At 44.7% G+C, this 18,423-nt stretch overlaps 1 protein-coding gene, 1 long non-coding RNA gene and 1 other non-coding gene across 3 annotated transcripts in view; 2 read left to right on the top strand and 1 right to left on the bottom strand.

Moving 5' to 3' along the window:
- The window catches only part of ODF2L (outer dense fiber of sperm tails 2 like), a 48,189-nt gene extending 39,538 nt beyond the window's left edge, over positions 1–8,651 (top strand). The window contains exons 13-18 of the mRNA XM_057402787.1: positions 735–893; positions 2,856–2,941; positions 3,028–3,190; positions 4,546–4,671; positions 6,604–6,722; positions 8,369–8,651. Of these exons, the coding sequence (XP_057258770.1) occupies positions 735–893; positions 2,856–2,941; positions 3,028–3,190; positions 4,546–4,671; positions 6,604–6,722; positions 8,369–8,651 (936 nt within the window). The remainder of the gene's footprint in view (positions 1–734; positions 894–2,855; positions 2,942–3,027; positions 3,191–4,545; positions 4,672–6,603; positions 6,723–8,368) is intronic.
- Positions 8,652–13,724: 5,073 nt separating this feature from the next.
- Positions 13,725–17,970, bottom strand: LOC130595745 (uncharacterized). Its single transcript, XR_008971380.1, has 2 exons — positions 17,837–17,970; positions 13,725–13,979 (listed from the first exon to the last, which is right to left on the bottom strand). It is a non-coding gene; the product is annotated as an uncharacterized LOC130595745 (long non-coding RNA).
- On the top strand, positions 17,672–17,757 carry TRNAR-UCU (transfer RNA arginine (anticodon UCU)). The gene is given in 2 exon segments: positions 17,672–17,708; positions 17,722–17,757. It is a non-coding gene; the product is annotated as a tRNA-Arg (tRNA).
- Positions 17,971–18,423: the final 453 nt, after the last annotated feature.

Here is an 18,423-nt window from a genome sequence, read left to right on the forward strand (position 1 = left end):
TACAGAGATGAGTTTTAAGTGTTTCAGCAGATGGAGTTGAATAATCGAACAGAGTTAGCACATTCTTAAGCATCAGAAAACAATGCAAAACTGATAGGAAAATCATTTTGCTCAGTTCCCCACGGCTCATCAAAACACATATTCTTTTAAGCTATAAAGCTGTGGTAAGGATAGGTTTTGCATTGCCTGCAGTGTTCTGTTTTAGAGAACAGAATTAATTCTCACAGAGGGCATCTTAGATATACATTTTATTTCATACTAACTTTATTTTTCCATATTTGAGTCGCAGAATGGAGAAAAATACTTTCTGAACCCCAAAATAGTACTTGCACGGAATTTTATGTGGCTTCAAATGGCATTAGGTGTTGCCCTCTTTTCCAGTAGTTGTATGATTAGAAGTTTTCCTGTCAGCTGTTTAATGTGGCTGTATGCCATCTCCCAAAATATATTGCCATAAAGACAAAAAATTTGGGTATTACATGATGAACTGCTACCACTTGCATCATTTAGTATATATTCATTATGAATGTTACTGGTTCATTAATGAAATACAGTCAGAGATGGAAATTTCTCCAGTGCTGAACTTCTAACTTTGTCAGTATTCTATAAAATCATTGATATTATGCAACTTGTGTAGAATTTTAGATTTATTACTTATGGAAAGTCATTAAGTATTACAACAATTAATTTATGGTTTTACATTCACATTTTTCTCCTCTGATGCTACTATGCAGGTGAGGGACAACGTGGAGCCTGAGTTAAAGGAGTTAGAACATGGTTTTGAGTTGCTGAAAGCACCTGAGGAAAAACAGCAATCCTCTCAGAAAAAGCTTCTATCCTGGGAAAGGATCCATGCACAGAAATGCAAAACCCTTAGGGAGCTGCAGGTTCAGGTGCTTAGAATATGCTTATTTTTAAAGATAAAAGAGAAAATTACATGGAAGAAAGTCTCTGGGCCATTTTTTTCTTATTAGCATGTGTGACCATCATGTAGTTTCCTTCCTTATTTGCTTCATAGATCAGGAGTTTCTTCTGTAGACATAGCATAATGCAAATAAAACTATTGCCAATAGTATTTATGTGAATTCAGTATTAGACAAGACTGGTTACTTGTAAATTCTGTATCTTTTCAGTGCATATATTCTTGATCCTTTTGAACACTTATGGCCTGAGATGTGCTGCAGAATTCTTCCCTAAAAATAAATGTGCAAGCCTAGTTAATGTTTGTATCTGGTGCAATAATTTAATTCCACGGTCATTTTGTTTTTAATGACTAATTTATAAGCCAGACAGTATTTGCTCAGACAAATAGTCATAAATTATATTGCTGATGGATAACTTTAACATTTAATGATTACATTGTGTTGCTTGATAAAATATGTTATAAATTATGCTTTAACAGGATCGTACCTATTTTAGCAGTATGTCAGCATTACTGCTTGTGTTTGCCCTTAAGCCCCAGTATGAATATTCCTCAGCTTTTTTTTCCTGTGACACTGGTTTCGATGGCAGGGCTCAATTTGGGGGAATACTCTTCTAGCAGAATGACAAAGGCGTTTGAATCAGTGGGGTGGGAAAGGGATTTAATCTTCTTGCTGTGTCAGTGGGAAAACTCCAGCTGAAGAGCAGTGAGGATCTGTGTCCCCATAGACTTTATATGCTTATAAAAGAAATCAGCTTTTGATTTTGTTTTAGATTTCTTGTCAAGATGATGTTCACAGCACCAGATTTGGTTCGTGTTTGTATTATTTTAAATACTTCTTCCAGGAATGCTCATAATCTCATAAATCCATCTTTGCCTAGCAAAAGACTTAGGCAACAATTAATTTTGATGCGCATCTACAAAATGATGCATGTAATTTTAATCTAACTACATGTTTTCCTGAATAGATGCAAAAAAGTTATTATTAAGTATAGCTAAGGATTTGGGAATATGATCACAAGTCTGATGGAAGAGTAGTTAAATTCCAGCATTACATCTTGGTGATGCCCTTCAGAGATTCTGACCCATGATGCTATGACCAGAATTTAACAAGATTCCTTTTGAAGTAACAGGACCCTGTGCAGAAAATCTCTTCCAGGTTCAGCTAAAGCAGGACATCAATTTCCTGCCCCTCTGCTGGACATCTCTGCTACTCCTAGTCTGCTGGTTTAACAGCCTGCGATTCACATGGACAAAATCACACAGATTAGCTCAGATTACTGGATGGAACTGCTTGTGGTAGTCCAGTGAATGATGGAGGTGCCAGCAGGCTGTTGATGCGGGCGTTTGTTGTTCATTTTTTGTCGCTGTGTGCTAGCAAGAGCAGCCATCGCTGCTGTTAATGAGATTTAAAAGGAAATACGTCAAAGTTTGTCAGTCCGGATGCTGGGCAAGGGAACACGATTTGACTTCTTGCTTTCTTCAACTTGTGAGATGAATCTGATTGTCTTTTCTGATATTCAGCACTTTCTGACATTCTCTGCCAGTCCTACACTGTATAGAAATATACACTATTAGTTTTATGCTTCCTATGACTGTAGTGTGAGGGAACTGATTTTTGCCAGAATCTAAAACTTAGGAGTCAAAGTTCACAAGGAGGTGGACGAGCTCCTCATACTCAAGGCCACATGAGCAGCATGTGGGTTTTGTTCAGGCTTCCCTTTGTTACACAGCAGGGTTTCAGCCTTAAAAGTGTTCACATAAAGTTTTAGTCTGCTACTTTGGTGGCATTTTATTTGTTTTAAATACAATATCACCTTTACTCAAATATAACATAGTGTTTACTCGGAATTACAGCTGAATTGTTCAGGTGGAGTTTAACAGGCAAGCTTATTGTAGGTCTCCAACTAGAAATGAATTGTCACTTTCACAGGAGGAATACAGCGCAACTTCTGCGGGCAGTCACTCCTTAGAAGAAGAAAACTGTAATATTGAGAAGAAATACGAAGATCTTAAAAGGTAACTGCTTAAAAATCTGACTGCAGTTAATTCCTACAAGTGTCTGCTGTAGTGAATTACAATGCATTGATCTGTTCTGCATAAAGGCAATTAGAAAAGATGGAGATTGAAAATAAAGAACTTGCTTGTCAGCTCAAAAAGGAAGATGAGAGTCTGCAGTGCAGTCAATTGCAGCTTGAAGAGAAAATTGCAGAATATAATGGATTAACCAGACAACTGGAATCGGCTTTGGAAGAAGGGAGAAAAATGGTATTGATGATTTAATACATCTCCTCAGCCTGTTTGCCATTGTTAGTTAAAAACAGCATTAAAACCAAACGTGCTTGAGAAGAAGAGATGGGACAAGATTGTTTTACGTGAAGGGAGCAGTACTAAAAAGTGACTGGGAATTTGGGCATGTTTAAATATGGATTGCACAGTTCAGTTTCTCTGTGGGATTCGGATCCTGTTGAAATGAATGACAAAGTTCAGAGGACAGACAGTTCCCTATCATTTTATTTGAAGACAAATCAAAATGCTTCAACCACCCAATATTGAATCCCATAGAAAAGCCTCTGAACCAAACCTTATTTTTTTGTTATTTTGTTTGAAAAAGGCAGCCCACAAGAACTTCAATGGGTGGGTTTCGTTTTAGAGGAAGGCTTTGCACACTTTCAGTATTAAGCAGAAATTTGTTATCTGTAGGAAGGATGCACCCAGTAAATCAAATGGGAGAGAAATGAGATTGCAGTTATTTGTTTAATAAGAAAATAGGTATGAAATTGTGATTTCTTTCCCAGATTAATCTTGTTGAAATAAACCTGAATTTCCTCGGTACTGAGGATATTGGTTTGGGTTTGAAAAAAACAACAGCTTTGGCTTAACTTACAAATGAGTTACAAAAGTAACAGCTGCTCCCTCCTCACGTTTTTATCCAAATTGGAATTTCTTTCAGATTTCGCTAGAAAGTTTCCAAGGTTTGTTTAGTTCCTTCTGTGCATGGGAAATAACTCCCCCTTGCAACACTGTGTGCAGTGCTGGTGTCCTCAACATGAGAAGGACGTGGAGCTGTTGGAGCAAGTCCAGAGGGGCCCACAAGGATGAGCAGGGGCTGGAGCACTTTGCATATGAAGACAGGCTGAGAACACTGGGGCTGTTCAGCCTGAAGAAGGGAAGCTGATGGAGACCTCAGAGCAGCTTCCAGTGTCAAGGATGCTGGAGAGGGACTCCTCATCAGGGACTGCAGTGATAGGACAAGGGGTGATGGGCTCAGACTGAAACAGGGGAAGTTCAGGTTGGATATAAAGGCAGAAGTTCTTCCCTGTGAGGGTGCTGAGGCGCTGGCACAAGGTGCCCAGAGAAGTGGTAAATGCCCCATCCCTGGCAGTGTTCAAGGCCAGGTTGGACGGAGTCCTGGGTGACATGGTCTAGGGTGAGGCGTCCCTTCCCACAGCAGGGCTGGAACTGAATGATCTTAAGGTCCTTTCCAACCCAAACTATTCTACAATTCTATTAGCTGACAGGACAGGCAGTGGAGCTGTTAATGCTGAGGTATAAGAACATACTTTGCTTTGGGTTTGAAGTGAAAGTAAATGTACCTCATTTCTCTCTCATTACCCTTACAGGTGGCTGAAGAACTGGAAAAGATGTCATGCAGAGAACAAGCCCTTCAGACAAAGATGCTGTTTCTTGAGGCTGAAGTGAGAGAGGGGCAAGAAAGGAAAAACCAACTCCACTGCATATTTCACCACGTGAGTAAATAACACTGCTTATGACTTCAGGAATTACTACATCAGCACTTACAATCGGAGTTCCTTTTACTGAAACACACGCTGCTGCTGAAATTGATACACGCTTTTGGGAACAGCAAATGAATTCCATTTGACAATAGACTTTGTGTATTGACATTTCTAATAGACTTAAAAGACGGCCAGTCTAACTAAATCGCTCGAGCAATATTGAGTTTACAGCTCTTATTCAATCCAGTTTTCCCAGCAAGGCAAAAATCAAAGAATATGTATGAAGCTGTAATTTCCTTCTCATGCTGAGTGAACACACCTGGATTTTAGTAAATGCATGACGGTTCCATAATGACATAGTGGCATCTTTTTAGTTGTTCCTGATTTGATGACAAGATTCAGATCTCACTGGAATTTGTGAGCAGCTTTCATCTTCTGTACTGATGTTGCACAGAAACAGAGTTGGTAACAAAAGAGATGTTCTCATTTTTCAAAGCATCAGGCCTTTAAATGCCCGGGATTCTGTTGTTCCTTACCTCTTCAGCAAAGCCACAGTCTGAGAAGGATTTGGGGTGAGCAATGTTCTCTGCAGATAAACAAAGGAATCTGTTCCGTTGTTTTATCTAAGCCAGAAAATTTCAGCACATTTTCTATTAATAAAATACCACACACAGCTGAATTCTCCAGACCAGTGCTGGCAAATCCTGGGCTTTGACTCAGTCAGAGGTTTGTCCTGTGATCAGTAATAATAAGCTACAAAGACATCTGAAGTTAATAGAGAAGACACTGGAAAGGTTTCCTATCACTCTCCTAGACTTCCAAAACCAGTGTTGTGTATTCTGACTCGCAGCATTCAAGGTTAGAATTTGCATTTGGTTGGCTTGAATTTATTCAAGATTGAATAAGACCTCAGAGACGTGGTTCTGAATTCAGCGTGCTTTCATCAGTTTTGATCTGTATCAAGTGCAACTTCACGTCTGCTTTTACCCTAAGACAAAAGTGTTCTTAAAACAAGATCAGACATTGGCTGGTGGCTTATTCTATTACAGTTTTGCATAGGAAATTCTTGCTGTGTTGAAGTAAAACAGAAAAGAAACTGTCTTGTATTTGGTCCCAGAAAAACTCCCAGGATGTTTTCAAGTGGTTTCCATTTGAAGTTCACAGGTAAAATATAAACGTTTGAGAGAGCTGCTCTGAATTAATTAAACGCTATCTGTTCCAATGACATTTACACGTAACTGAGGATGCCTTCTGGAAAACGAGGAAACGGTTTTATTCCTGTTGTTGTAGTGAAACTGGGAAAAATAGGGCTGTGAGGGTAACTTCATTCAGTTCCTGACCAGCTAAGGCTGGACCGAAATCTGAGGCTGTAATTCCAGTTTTTTAGAATGAATTTATTTTAACCGATCAGCACCTGGAATCTGTAATAGACAAAGCAGTAAATACCTGGGTATCTGCAGCATGTACATAGCATATACATAACATATAACCTATGACGTGCACCAGGGGTGGAACTGGTGAGCAGGTAGGATTGCTATCAGCCATCTTTTTTATATAAGGAACTACAGGCATCACAAACCACATCGAATAGCAATAGCAGATGTTTATTGACAAATCAAGATGAGAGAGAGTGTTGAGCCCAGGACAGATTTAAGCTGCCACAAATCTCTCATGGGAAGAATTCGGGCAATGAGCTCTTCCATTCCCAGGCCTTATCCTGATTATCAGCTCAACCAAACACAATCACTTCGGTCCTGACTGAACATAAACAAAGCCTTGACATTTTGTGGCCTTTTTGGAACCCTTCAGTTTTGTGGAGCCTCTGAAACCTGTCCCAGGTAAAGGACACTTCCAACAATCAGGTACCAGCCGCCTTACCCGATTCCTGATTGATTTGTGGTTTACTTCTAAGCTCATTGCATTTCTCTTTGTGTTTTCCTCTAGAACAAAAAGCAGCACGAAGTACATTTGAAGGAGCTGGAGAACAGCCTGCAGAAGTCGGAGAACAAGAGCCGGAGCATGCAGAATTACGTGCAGTTCCTGAGAGCTTCCTACGCCATCATGTTTGGCTGAATTCTGGATTGGATTCCCAAGGTTTGGCTCTCGGCCTTGCTGCGGGCAGGGCAGACTGCAGGACAGCAGCGATAGGTGTATAAGTGCAGGCTGTGCACACAGGGCTGTGCAGAGCTCTGTGCATTCACTGTGTGTTAGGTCCTGTGCTCTAAAACCTTACGCGTATGCTTTAGCCCACGGTAAATACAGGGGAGCACAGATTGCCCTTCAGTTCATGCTGGGGAAAAGAACAGCCATGGGTGGGTTACACAGGACTTTGCCTGTTTTAGTTGTTAATAATTAGATGATATTCATCAGACCTCACACTTCTGTGACTGTAGAAATCTGGTTGCCCAAGACAATGACACCTGTCCTGTTAAGAGAGACAAGGATTTAAGGAGCCTTCGGTTCCCTTCCTTTCTTTTACTGTAGTTCCGCACCAGTGCAGCACGCACGGCTGCTCTGCAGGAGATGGAAGCCATCACAAGGCTGTCCCATCCAGCCTTTTTCCCACACATCCCATTATGGTCTGGAGTGCACCGGAGTGATATTCTACAAATAGAAGTTGGAAAGTATTTCAGATACAGATGGAGTTTGAGCTCTGAATGTGCTAATGGAGCCCTTCACGGGCACAGCTGCAGTCAGGTATGGAAGTGTTTGTGTACAAGAGCTGCTGTCACTGAAGTCAGACTGACTTAACTCTCAGGTTGCACCCATGTAACTGTTCAGCCGACACAGGGCTAATACAAAACCCAGTTCTCATTGAGAAAGTCATTGATTTATAGGCACATGGTGGGAGACGTTTGTCAAAAAGTAGTACTTTCAGTTCAAAATAAGCCATTTAGAATGTGTATTTACCTGGGTTTTGACTGGAAATGTAAGTTAGTTCACGCACAGACACTTCCTGTTCGTTAAATGTAGCATTTCATTGGTAGTTATAATGTGTAGGATGTTGATGTGTTTTTCTTTCTTTGCAATACTTACCCATCCTGACAAATACTGATCTGTGTTAATGAGCTGCTTTGTGTGCACTTTGAAAGATAAAAGTGTTTCATACCTATGACACACAGTAGAAAATATTTCTGTTGAATTTGGGGGCTTTTGCATTTCACACACGCACAGAACCATGTTTGTGTTCATTTAGCTCTGTTTGTGCTCCTGTGAAAATAGCAAAACCTTTCTGAAGTCATCAGATATGAAGAAAAGATTCCAGACACCAAGTGCTGAATCCATGAAATGTTCCTAAAAGCTCATCGTGGACAGCTCAATGCTTTCCATTGATGACCGATACAAAGACGTGCAGTCCCTGCACTGCTGCGGGCAGGAACCTGGCTCACGATAAAAGTCATCCCCTCACACATGAGCGCCTTGCCCACAGAGACCCTGGCTCACGGGACGTGTCGTTCCCCCAGAGAACACTCACCTTGCTCTGCCCTATTCCATGTGCCTGGAATGGTGCGATGTTCCCTCAGCACCTCCCTGCTCACAGCCCCCTCCATTGCGCTAACACAGCGGCAGGCACCGCTGCGCTGCCCTGCCCTTCCTCCGCTAGGGGGCGCCATCATTGCCCTGCCCTTCCTCCGCTAGGGGGCGCCATCATTGCCCTGCCCTTCCTCCGCTAGGGGGCGCCATCATTGCCCTGCCCTTCCTCCGCTAGGGGGCGCCACCGCTGCGCTGCCCTTCCTCCGCTAGGAGGCGCCATCCTCCTCCTGCCCTTCCTCTGCGAGGGGCCGGAACCCCCGTCCCGCCCTTCGGGTGCCGGCACTGCTGGGGCCGGGGATCAGCTCCGGGTCTCTTGGGGCAGGGGCGCGCTGCCGGGAGCTGCTGAGCCGGGTCCGGTCCCTGCACAGGTACGGACACAAGGACGGGCGGAGGAGCCGCAGCCGCGACGGGAGCTGCGTGGAATCCAGCAGCAGCCGCTCTGCCTGTGCTGGGGATGACGTGGGCACGGCCAGAGGTTGGGGATTTGGCCCGTTTTGCTTCTGGGTTGGGTTTGGGGTTTGTTTTGCTGTGCTTGCTGTTGCTTGTTTGACTCGGGTTCAGGCTGCGTTTGTATTGGGTCAGGTCCCCATCTCGTTCAGGCCCAGCTCCTGTTCATTTGCAGCTCCGGCCGGTTCCTGCTCTGGATTCAGCTCCAGCTCACAGACAGCTCTGACCAGTCTGAGCTCCACCACTGCCAGGAGCTCACTGGGCCACGTCTGTCCCTGCACAGAGGAGCCCCACATGCAGGGTGTGGGGTGTGAAGCCCCAAGAAGCAGCTCTGACACAGCTCCCGGTTGGGGGCTTGGGCCCCCCTTCCTTGGTGTGCGTGGGGGTATTCTGAGGTTCCCTTTGGTTTGGGTTTGCTGGTTTGATTTTGGGTTGGTTTGGTTTATTTTGGGGTTTGGATTTGGTTGGTTTTGGTGTTGGTTCAGCCACAGCTCCTGGACATCTCCAGTTTGGTTCTGGCTCTGGGTTCAGCTCCTGGCTGTTGTGGCTGCAGCTCATTCGCAGCTCCAGGGCAGCGGTTTCTGTCCCCACGACAGCTCCAGCTCATTCATGGCTCGGGCCCCATTGCAGCCTCAGGTCTGTTTCTGCCCTCCTGTTTTTCAGGCCCAGCTCCTGGATGGCTGTAGTTCCATCGTGGCTGCAGCTCATGTCCATCTCCAGCCCCAGGCAGTTACAGCTTGCGCTTGCTGAACTGAGCCTGGCTTGTGGCCATGTCCTAAACCAATCCCTGTCACGATGCAGATGAACAGGAGCTGTCAGAACTGCTCATGCCCAGCCCTGGAGCAACAAAGAGTAAACAAAGAGTTGGCCCCAAGCACAGTGCGAAAAGCTCCTTTCGCCCCAGAGACCGTCTCATGCGTTCAGTTCAGTTCCGTTTCAAGCCCCCCCAAACGCAGCTTTGGGCTCTCCCGGGGAGCCCCAAAACGGGCTGAGGGACCCTGGTGCCGAGCACCCACAATGCAGCACTTGGTCTCAGTTTCCGAGCCCTAGGATGGGCCACATCATCCTTTCCCCAGGCTCCAAAACCCAGCACTTGGTCTCCATTTCTCAGCCTTAAGAGCAGCCCCAGGAGCCTTTTTTTCAACCCCCCAGACCACAGCATTCAGGCTGTGTGCCCCAAAATGCAGTGGACTTAGTCTCTGTTGCTCAGATAAAACACTGACCCCCTGAGCCCAGTTCTGAGGCCCCCAGTGCAGCACTTGGTCTCTGTTCATGAGCCTCACACCTGGCCCCCAAAATGCAGGACTTTGTTTCTGAGCCCTAAATCTGGCCAAATGAGCTGGGTTTGAACCCTCCAAACACAGCACTTAGTGTTTGTTTTTTTTGTGTGAGCCCTAAAACTGTCTGAGTGACCCAGGGTTCACACTCCAGAAACACAGCACTTGGTCTGTTTCTGAGCCCTGAACCTGGCCCACAAATCACAGGATTTAGTCTCTCTCAGCCCTAAATCTGGCCATATGAGCCCTCATAATGCAGTACTTAGTGGGTTTTTTTTTCTGTGTTAGAGCTGGCCAAGGAGTCTGGGGCCAAGCTCCCCAAACTCAGGACTTGTTCTCTTTCTGTGAGACCCAAAACTGGCGAAGGGAGTGTGGTTTGGAGCCACCCAAAGTGTAGGACTCAGTTTCTGGTGCTGAGCAGTAAAAGGCAGGACTTGGTCTGTATTCCTGAGGCACAACATCAGCACCAGCTTTCGGTCTGGGCACCTGAGGCTTAGCACCACGCTCTGGACCTTCACACTTCAGGAGCTGATTCCTGGCACACTTGATGGTGCTCTCCAGAGAGGCTTTACCCAGAAGCAGGCTTAGGGACTGGTCCTGGGGCTGTGGGAGCAGTCAGGCCCCAGCTGGCTCCTCGCTGCCATGGGAAACATTGCCCTGTGCCCACCATCCCCAAGGAGCAGGTGTGGGCTGGGTCCCAGCCCCGGGACACTCCAGGACCCCTGATCCCCTGTGAGCCATCTCTACAGTGTTAATTCTGCATCTGTGGGGCTGGGTTTATGTTTCATGTGCCTGAAAAGGGTTGGCCCCAAGTGGCAAAAAAGGGCATAATCGGCATGTCCCAATCCGGACTTTCCTAAACGTCTCGTTCACCTCCACCCTGTTTGAATCCAGGTTTCACCCAGATTTGAAGGAAAAAGGCACATGACATTTGTTAAATCTTCTCTTTGCTAACAATGAAAAGCACCAGTTTGAGCAGCTCAGTGAGGTCTGGCAGGAGGGGCAGAAGCAGCTCTCCCCCTGAACCCTCCCATCTTCCATTCAGCCTGTGCTTCCCTCTGCCAGGTTCTCCCTGTCCACTTCTCAAGCACTGCTGGAAACAAGGCCCCAGCTGACAATCCGACAGGCAGCAAATAAGTGCTTCTTGTACCCATTGTTTGCCCGGTGGGGTTAAAGCCTACAGAAAAAGCGTTCTCCCTTCTCCTGACAAAGTTCTCCTTCAGCCTCAGAACACTGAGGAGCAGCTGAGAATTGGGAGACTTTCACACTGAACATTAAGCATCTTACCAGAGCTTTTTCCCTTGCTCTGGTTCAAACAGAAAACAGATTCCTCTTGCTGCTGTTAACTCGTAGAGGAATGGACTGAGCACCTCAGGGAAGGGACTGAAGTTTTCTAGGAGCACTGGAAATGGGTTATCACTGCACGTGTCCAGTTGAGCTGTCAAAGTCCTCCAAGTCATGCTGAAGTACAAGCTATGTTTGGAGCCGTGATAACCTGCTATCAGTCCAGCGGCAAGGAAAAGAAAGGCAGGGGTGGGAATAGCTGGAATACAGCCGTGTTTGTACCTGGGGCTATTTTGGGCTTCACGTGCTCTCAGTTCTTTTGAGAGTGCGCTCGGGGGACAGTGATGGACACAAGAGTCGGAACAGGTCCCAGCGGAGGGGCTGCTCCTCTGTACCGAGTGTCTCAGCTGGGTCACTACGCTGTGTACCAGCCTCAGGGACAATAATACACATGGTGTACACAGGGATTACTACTGCCCCTCAGAGCCACCTTCCATCCCACCAGCAGGATGCACCCCAGCGCTTCAGAGGCGACACCCTGAGCACGAGGAGATTTCTGTTAACACTGAAGCAGTGACCTCAAACAGCCTTTCCACGTTCCCTGCTCACGACTGTTGTAAATACAACGGTTCCAATAAAACAAAACCCTACTTTAAATGTTTTAATGACCTGGTTGGCATTTGTGGGTTAAAACAAGGAAAGAATGTCCATGTGCAGATTTGACCTTGGCCTTTAATTCCCTCCTAAGCTCCAAAACAATGTGCTAGCAGCTCCTGGCTTTCCAGAAGTCCTGTTGCAATACGTGAGACCGCAGCTGAGTTTTAAGAAGCCTCTCACACACATGCCTTTCTTTTTAACCACTGCCTTCCCAAATCCATCTGCTCATCACCTCCTCTGGAGATACTTCATTATCTGTCAGTGTTCTGCTGAGTCTGTCACACTGGCAACTTCTGGCACAGCAGGTTTTAGAGCTGTTGCTTTTATGCCAATACATTCCTGCAGTAGAACACCACAATGAAGTAACTAAATAAAGGCTTATTCACAGAACTCACCTTGTCATGAGTCACCCCAATTAAAATTAGTCAAATGGGGCTTAGCATCTGCTTGCACTCAACAGCTCGGTCTAAGGAAATGGTCTATTTGGTTACATACATCTCTTCAGTTGCCTCTGTGGAGTGACTTTTTCCAGAGCAGCATTTCCCAAACTTTCTATTATCAAGATTAAAAAAACAGCTTTGATTTGTGCCAAACTCTAAAGCTATTTTAAAGCAGAAAACTGGCTCAGTCATGGAGGTGGAGTTCCCTATTTCTACCCAAGTAAACCAGTCTCAGCAGTCTGAGTTTTGTCTGGACAGCACTGACCTGGTTTTTCCAGTTCTGTTCTATTTTTGGTGTTCTATTTGGCACCATGTGTGGATGCCATTTGTTTCCCAGAACGAGGGAAGGGCAGGTAAGAAGGATGTTAGTTTGTGGACAAGCAGAGTGGGGAATGGGCTTGGGCACTACAGCATCAGAGCTCCTTCCGCCAGGAAAAGCAATTTCTTTTCCCTTTCTTTTTGTCTTTTGTTTCAAGATGAAACCAGTTTCATTTGATGCCTGAACAGACGTGATGGAATGGGTTTGACAAACAGATTCTAGGAACCTGTAACATGCACGGCCATCCTGACCTTCCAAGTGAAGTTTAGGGCATCATTAATACAGGTCTGTCTGTATCCAGAGCACAACCAAAAGCCTGGAACCCCAACATGGGAAGGGAAAACCAACCAACCTCCTCCCAGAAGAGCTGCCCATCACTGATTCATGAAACTAAGAAACCTTTTTCCATGCTCATGAAAAAGACCGGCATAAACCAACTGCTATCTACACCTAGTAAGGCAGCAAAGACATTATACATTGACATAGGTGTTCTGAACAGCAGTTTTATAAGCAGAAATTTGAGCTTCCACATTATAGATTTTCTTCTTGGGAGATAAAAGTTGCCCTTTATTTTTTCTATAAAAGAAAGGTAACTTTTCCCCCTATTGTTTCTCGCAGTTGGACTGCAGGTGCTCATTAGCATGGCTGTTTCTATGGACAAGCCACAGTATCTATGACAACTATATATACACTTTAAGAATGAATTTTTCACTCCTACCTTGATGACAGACCAATCTCAATGGGTTTTTCACATTTCTAGACCACTTCAGAACACCAAGGATTAGGTGATGCACTGGTATCTGTCGAGTGTGCCGAAAGCTGCATCCAATGGAACAATCACTAAATTAGTTCTCTCTCTCCACTCCTAATCCACAGGGTATTTCTTCTTTCTACATTTAAGAAACATAAAGACTGAATTCCCTGTTCTGCAGAAACATAAGTCACTTGTCAGCACTAGATAGGATTGAATGAAAAAGCCTGTCATGTAAGTAGCACTCCATGCTGCAGTTTCTCTTCCCTAGTCGTTCTCATCTTCTAGTACACAGTACAGAGCTAATGAAGCAGCAGTATATCCAGAATTTTCTTACAGTACAAATCACTTTGGAATAGTGCTAAAGTAATTTTGTATTTGGGATGTCCAGCCACGTGCATCTACTCCACTACTGGTGCCACACCTGGGCAAGAAACTTCCCTGCAGCAATGCAGATTGGCTAGGATGCCAGCTTTTTCCCAAAAGAATTCAAACACTGCACCATGGCCCCTCAACACCCTTGAAAGATGGTGAATTGATCCTTGAGAGAGAGCTGGAATTTGTTGCTCCGTGGCTTCAGTTCTACTGTTCCAGGAACTGGTGTTTTCACTCTACATAAGGAAGAATTAAAGTGCTGAGGCACACAAACTGAGCATTTGGAATGACCTGCGTACCAGAGAGCCCAGAGTTAACAGCTCATCGGCGCATTCAGGTGTATCTTGTTTTCACTCTTACACTACCAAGTTTCAAGAATCCTGACAGCTTGTATGTCTACCTCTACAACAGAGGAAAACCATTAAAAATCACAAATACAATAAAGGTGGAGAGTGATTATCCTATTTTCCTCGAGTTAGTAAGACTAAAGAATACTCAAAAGAATCACCACATTCTGATATATTTAAGCCTTATTCAGGCCCACTGTCGTGGTTTAAGCCCAGCTGGTAACTCAGAACCACACAGCCACTCACTCAGTCTCCCCCTTCTTCCCCCCTGCTTCCAGAGGGATGGGGAGGGGAACTGAAAGAATGTAAACCCCATGGTTTGAGATAAGGTACAATATAAAATCACTACTGCTACCACCAATAATAATAATGATGAATGGAATAACAAGGGAAGAGAATACAACTGCTAACAACCTGCCGACTGATGCCCAGCTCGACCCGAGCAATGATCTAGCCCTTTCAGGTAACTGCCCCCAGTTTATATAGTGGGCATGACATGCTGTAGTATGGAATACCCCTTTGGCTAGTTTGGATCAGGTGTCCTGCCTCTGCTTCCTCCTGGCTTCCCGTGCCCCTCCTCACTGGGAGAGCATGAGACTGAGAAGTTCTTGATCAGAGTAAGCATTACTTAACAACAACTAAAACATCAGTTTGTTATCAGGACTGTTCTCAAGCTAAAGGCAAACCACAGCACTGCACCAGCTACTAGGATAGAGTAAAATTACTGTGACAGCTGAACCCAGTTAAATTCTTTAAGATGTGTTACATAAATACATTATTTTCTAATGTATAATAAATAATAAAATTGTAAGTATCAATGATGAAAATATAATTTTACATTTATTCCATAAGAATATATTAGAAGGAATCTAAGCAAGTAAAAATGAACTGCAAGTGATACCATTCTAACCAGTCCCTAGGCTCTTCACTGACTGCACCATCACAAAAAACAATAACTAAGATCCAAGGATTGTACACCAGGTAATTAAGAAATACTATTAAAAAATTACTTATGTAACGTGAGAAAAGGGGTTCAATACAAAGACTGTATTTATCTCACAGCTCATCTGTTCATAGAGCTACACAGAATTAACACTGTATGTAGAATTAACGCTGTACCCCTTGAAGGAGTGATTTATCATGACAGCTTGTGTTCCCTTAACTCCTCGAGACACTACCTTTGGGAATTACTCCTACTTACCCAAATACATTTGAGAGAGCAGAACATGTATTAGTCCAGCAACAGCCATAAACAGGATAATTGGAAGAGGTTCTTAACAGTCTCCCTGCTGGCAGCTCAACAAATAAAGAGGAAAATTCTCCAGTGCCCTGATAGTCACATGGAAATTATAGCCCCCACTGAAGAAAGGACAGAGATGCAGAAACATCTACAACATGAAGCATATTAAGAAAATAAATAATAAAACAGCAAGCTACTAAATGAAACCCTCCCTAAAGGAGTTCTTTTCAGTATCCTCAGGCCCTGTGCATTTTCCCCACCAGTTCAGAGTGCCTTCCCTTGCTGCACTACGAATCCAGAGCTCTCCTGTTTCTCATGCAGCAGCTCCATCTGCTGTCAAGAAGGAAAGGCAGACTTTGCTTTCGGGCTACATTTACAGGATAAAACAGGAAACTGACTTGACTAATTTGAAGTATCATTAGAAAGTTTCCAAACGCTCCCCCAGTCAGTCTTCCTGCATAGACAGAACCAGCAGCCAGGCTTCACCTGCCTGTGTAAACCAACTAACCAAAACGGGTATGAGAGGAAATAACAATGATGTGAATGTTGGTATTTTTCACTTGTACACCTTCAGAACTAGGCTTCTCACAGCACTCTCTGATTCTTCATTATCTGCAGTCATTTAGTGTTGTGCTGCTCAAAGGTACCATGTTAGCAAACCAGGTAAGGTACTGACAATCACTTCACCCTACAGTAAATGTGCCCAGGTATTCACAACCTGTAAGATACTTATAGTGAGTCTTAGTTACTTAAAGTGGTTTATTTCAATTGCATAAACATAAAACTATTCTGAAGATCAGCTCAGTTGCTAAGAATGAAAGTCCTGTTTCTTTTATGCAGTGCAAGGCCTTGAGAACTCAAAGTTTCCACACTTTGCATTCCTTAACCAGGAGCACTATGAAGAGTTCTGTTCGTAACAGAACAGTCGTGGTAAGCTCATGGGGACCTAGAGCTTGTAAATACAACCAGGCCTGCTCTGAACCTTGCCTCATACTCTTGTCTTCTGGGTTTCTAATATGCCTGCTCTTGATTTAAAAGAAACAAAGACTTGTTTCAGACCATAATTACAGCTTTTAAGGAAAAAATCTTGTTTCACTGAATCCACTGGGGGTTTTACTGTGATTTTAGAACAGATACAGTTCCGTTATTGCTCTCTTTAATGGATTTAGGAATAGGCATTCACAGTACTCAGAATAATGACCCCAGTAATACTGTAATGTTTTCACCCACATTGAAAATATTGTCACGTAATAGAATGTTATTTCTCTGATTTTCCTTTTTATTCTTTCCAAGTGTTTTTTAGTGTCTCCAAACTATTCGCAGTCACTAATTTCAGGTGTGGTTCCCACATCTTATTTCTCTACGCGTTGACTCATATAAGTTGTTGCAGTGTCTAGCAGAGATTGCATAGACACAGTTTTACCAGTCACCTATGGCATGTCTTCCAGATTCCCAAACAGTATTTTTTGAGTTGATGGCACTGGAAAGCCAGCAAAACACTGCAGTGCATGGAATGCCCTGTAAATATCACATCTTTCTAGGCTCCTTTAATTCAGACGCTGTTGCTTAACACACATACACACCCCTCTTTAGACTATCCCTAAAAACCTACAGTGCTGGAAATCACCAATGTTACAATAATTGGGTTTCAAATAACTTTGGAACTGAAGCAGTGTTGTTTCCGTATCTCTGATGCTGTGAGTGAAAGGTGGTTTTTTTGCCTGGAAAGTTCTCGTTTACTCCAGGAATGGAATGCTGTTAAAAGCACATTATAAATAACTGCAATATGAGAAATGTTCCTGTTTGTTAAGGCAAAATCATTTTATCTAATCCAGCAACGTTGTCACATTCATCTCTGTAACTAGACTCAATCCTGTGGAGGAATTAAATCTTGCATAGAGGAATAAATCCTTATGCGAATTCATGATGTTTGAAGGAACAGTTCCCTATATAATGCAATTGTGGAATATAATTATATATATCGAAAATGCCAAAGTGAGACGACAACAAATATTTTGTATTGATTTACCGATGAACGTAAACCAGAAAGTCTCTCACAAGAAATAAGGACGCATCCCTGTGGTGAGCACCTACCAGCAAGCTGTGACACCACACCCCCCCCCGCCGGGTGCAGCACTCACAGCGGCACGCAGAGGCTGCATCCAGACGTGGTTTATAAGCCTCATCCTATTCATACTGTTAAAAAAGAACCCGAAATAAAGGAATAAATAAAAGGAATAAAGAGAAACCGTGCCCCTCTCCGGAGTCAAACATGGCTCCCCTCAGCGAAGGTCCGGCCGCGCGCAGGCTCTCTGGGCGGTGCGCAAAAACTCCAACAGGTGGCTCCGTGGCGCAATGGATAGCGCATTGGACTTCTAGAGGGTTGAAGGGATTCAAAGGTTCCGGGTTCGAGTCCCGGCGGAGTCGTGTCTTCTCTTTTTACGTTTTCTTCGTTCCCACCCCCTTTCTGCTGGGACCCTTTTACCCCTCACATCCCGTCTCTTACCTCACCGCCGGAGCAATCCTGTCCACCGGCCTGGCGCTTCCCGGCGGCTGCCTCCCTCTCTCCAGCGATGCTCTTCGGTCCCGCCTCCCGGCGTGTCTGTCACAGAGCGGGCGGAGGAAACGAACCCGCCGCCTGCGCTCCGATCTCCGCGCGGCCCGGCGACGTCACAAGGCGCTCCGCCGGCAGCGAGACGGGCGGAGGGGCCGAGGGCGGGCGGGAGAAGCGGTCTCCTCATCCCCTGATGGCGGTCGTACACACACCAGAAGCACGCCACGGCGACAGCCCCGAACCGGTACCTCCGAACCGCGCCGCCGGGTCTCCGGCACGGCCTTCAGGGAGGAACTGCGCTGTGCCTTTCCCGAGGTGCCGCAGTGAAGGTCCGTGATACGTTTATGGTTATTTTTTTCAAGCCACAAAACAAGGCGTAGATAAACCTGAAGCATTTAACACTGGAATGAACACCATCTTTACTCCCTAACTTACACGTGCCTAGTGGTAGAAGATGAAGAGCCGTTTTAGCATCAGCAATTAAATCAAACCGAGTGGTAAGACACCGAAGAGTAGCAGCACTGCACGAGCCTCCTTGA

This window comes from Pezoporus wallicus, unplaced genomic scaffold (genome assembly GCF_028554395.1).
Source record: "Pezoporus wallicus isolate ANWC-B61680 ecotype Strahan unplaced genomic scaffold, APGP_CSIRO_Pwel_v1 contig_8333, whole genome shotgun sequence".
Taxonomy (NCBI): Eukaryota; Metazoa; Chordata; class Aves; order Psittaciformes; family Psittacidae; genus Pezoporus; species Pezoporus wallicus.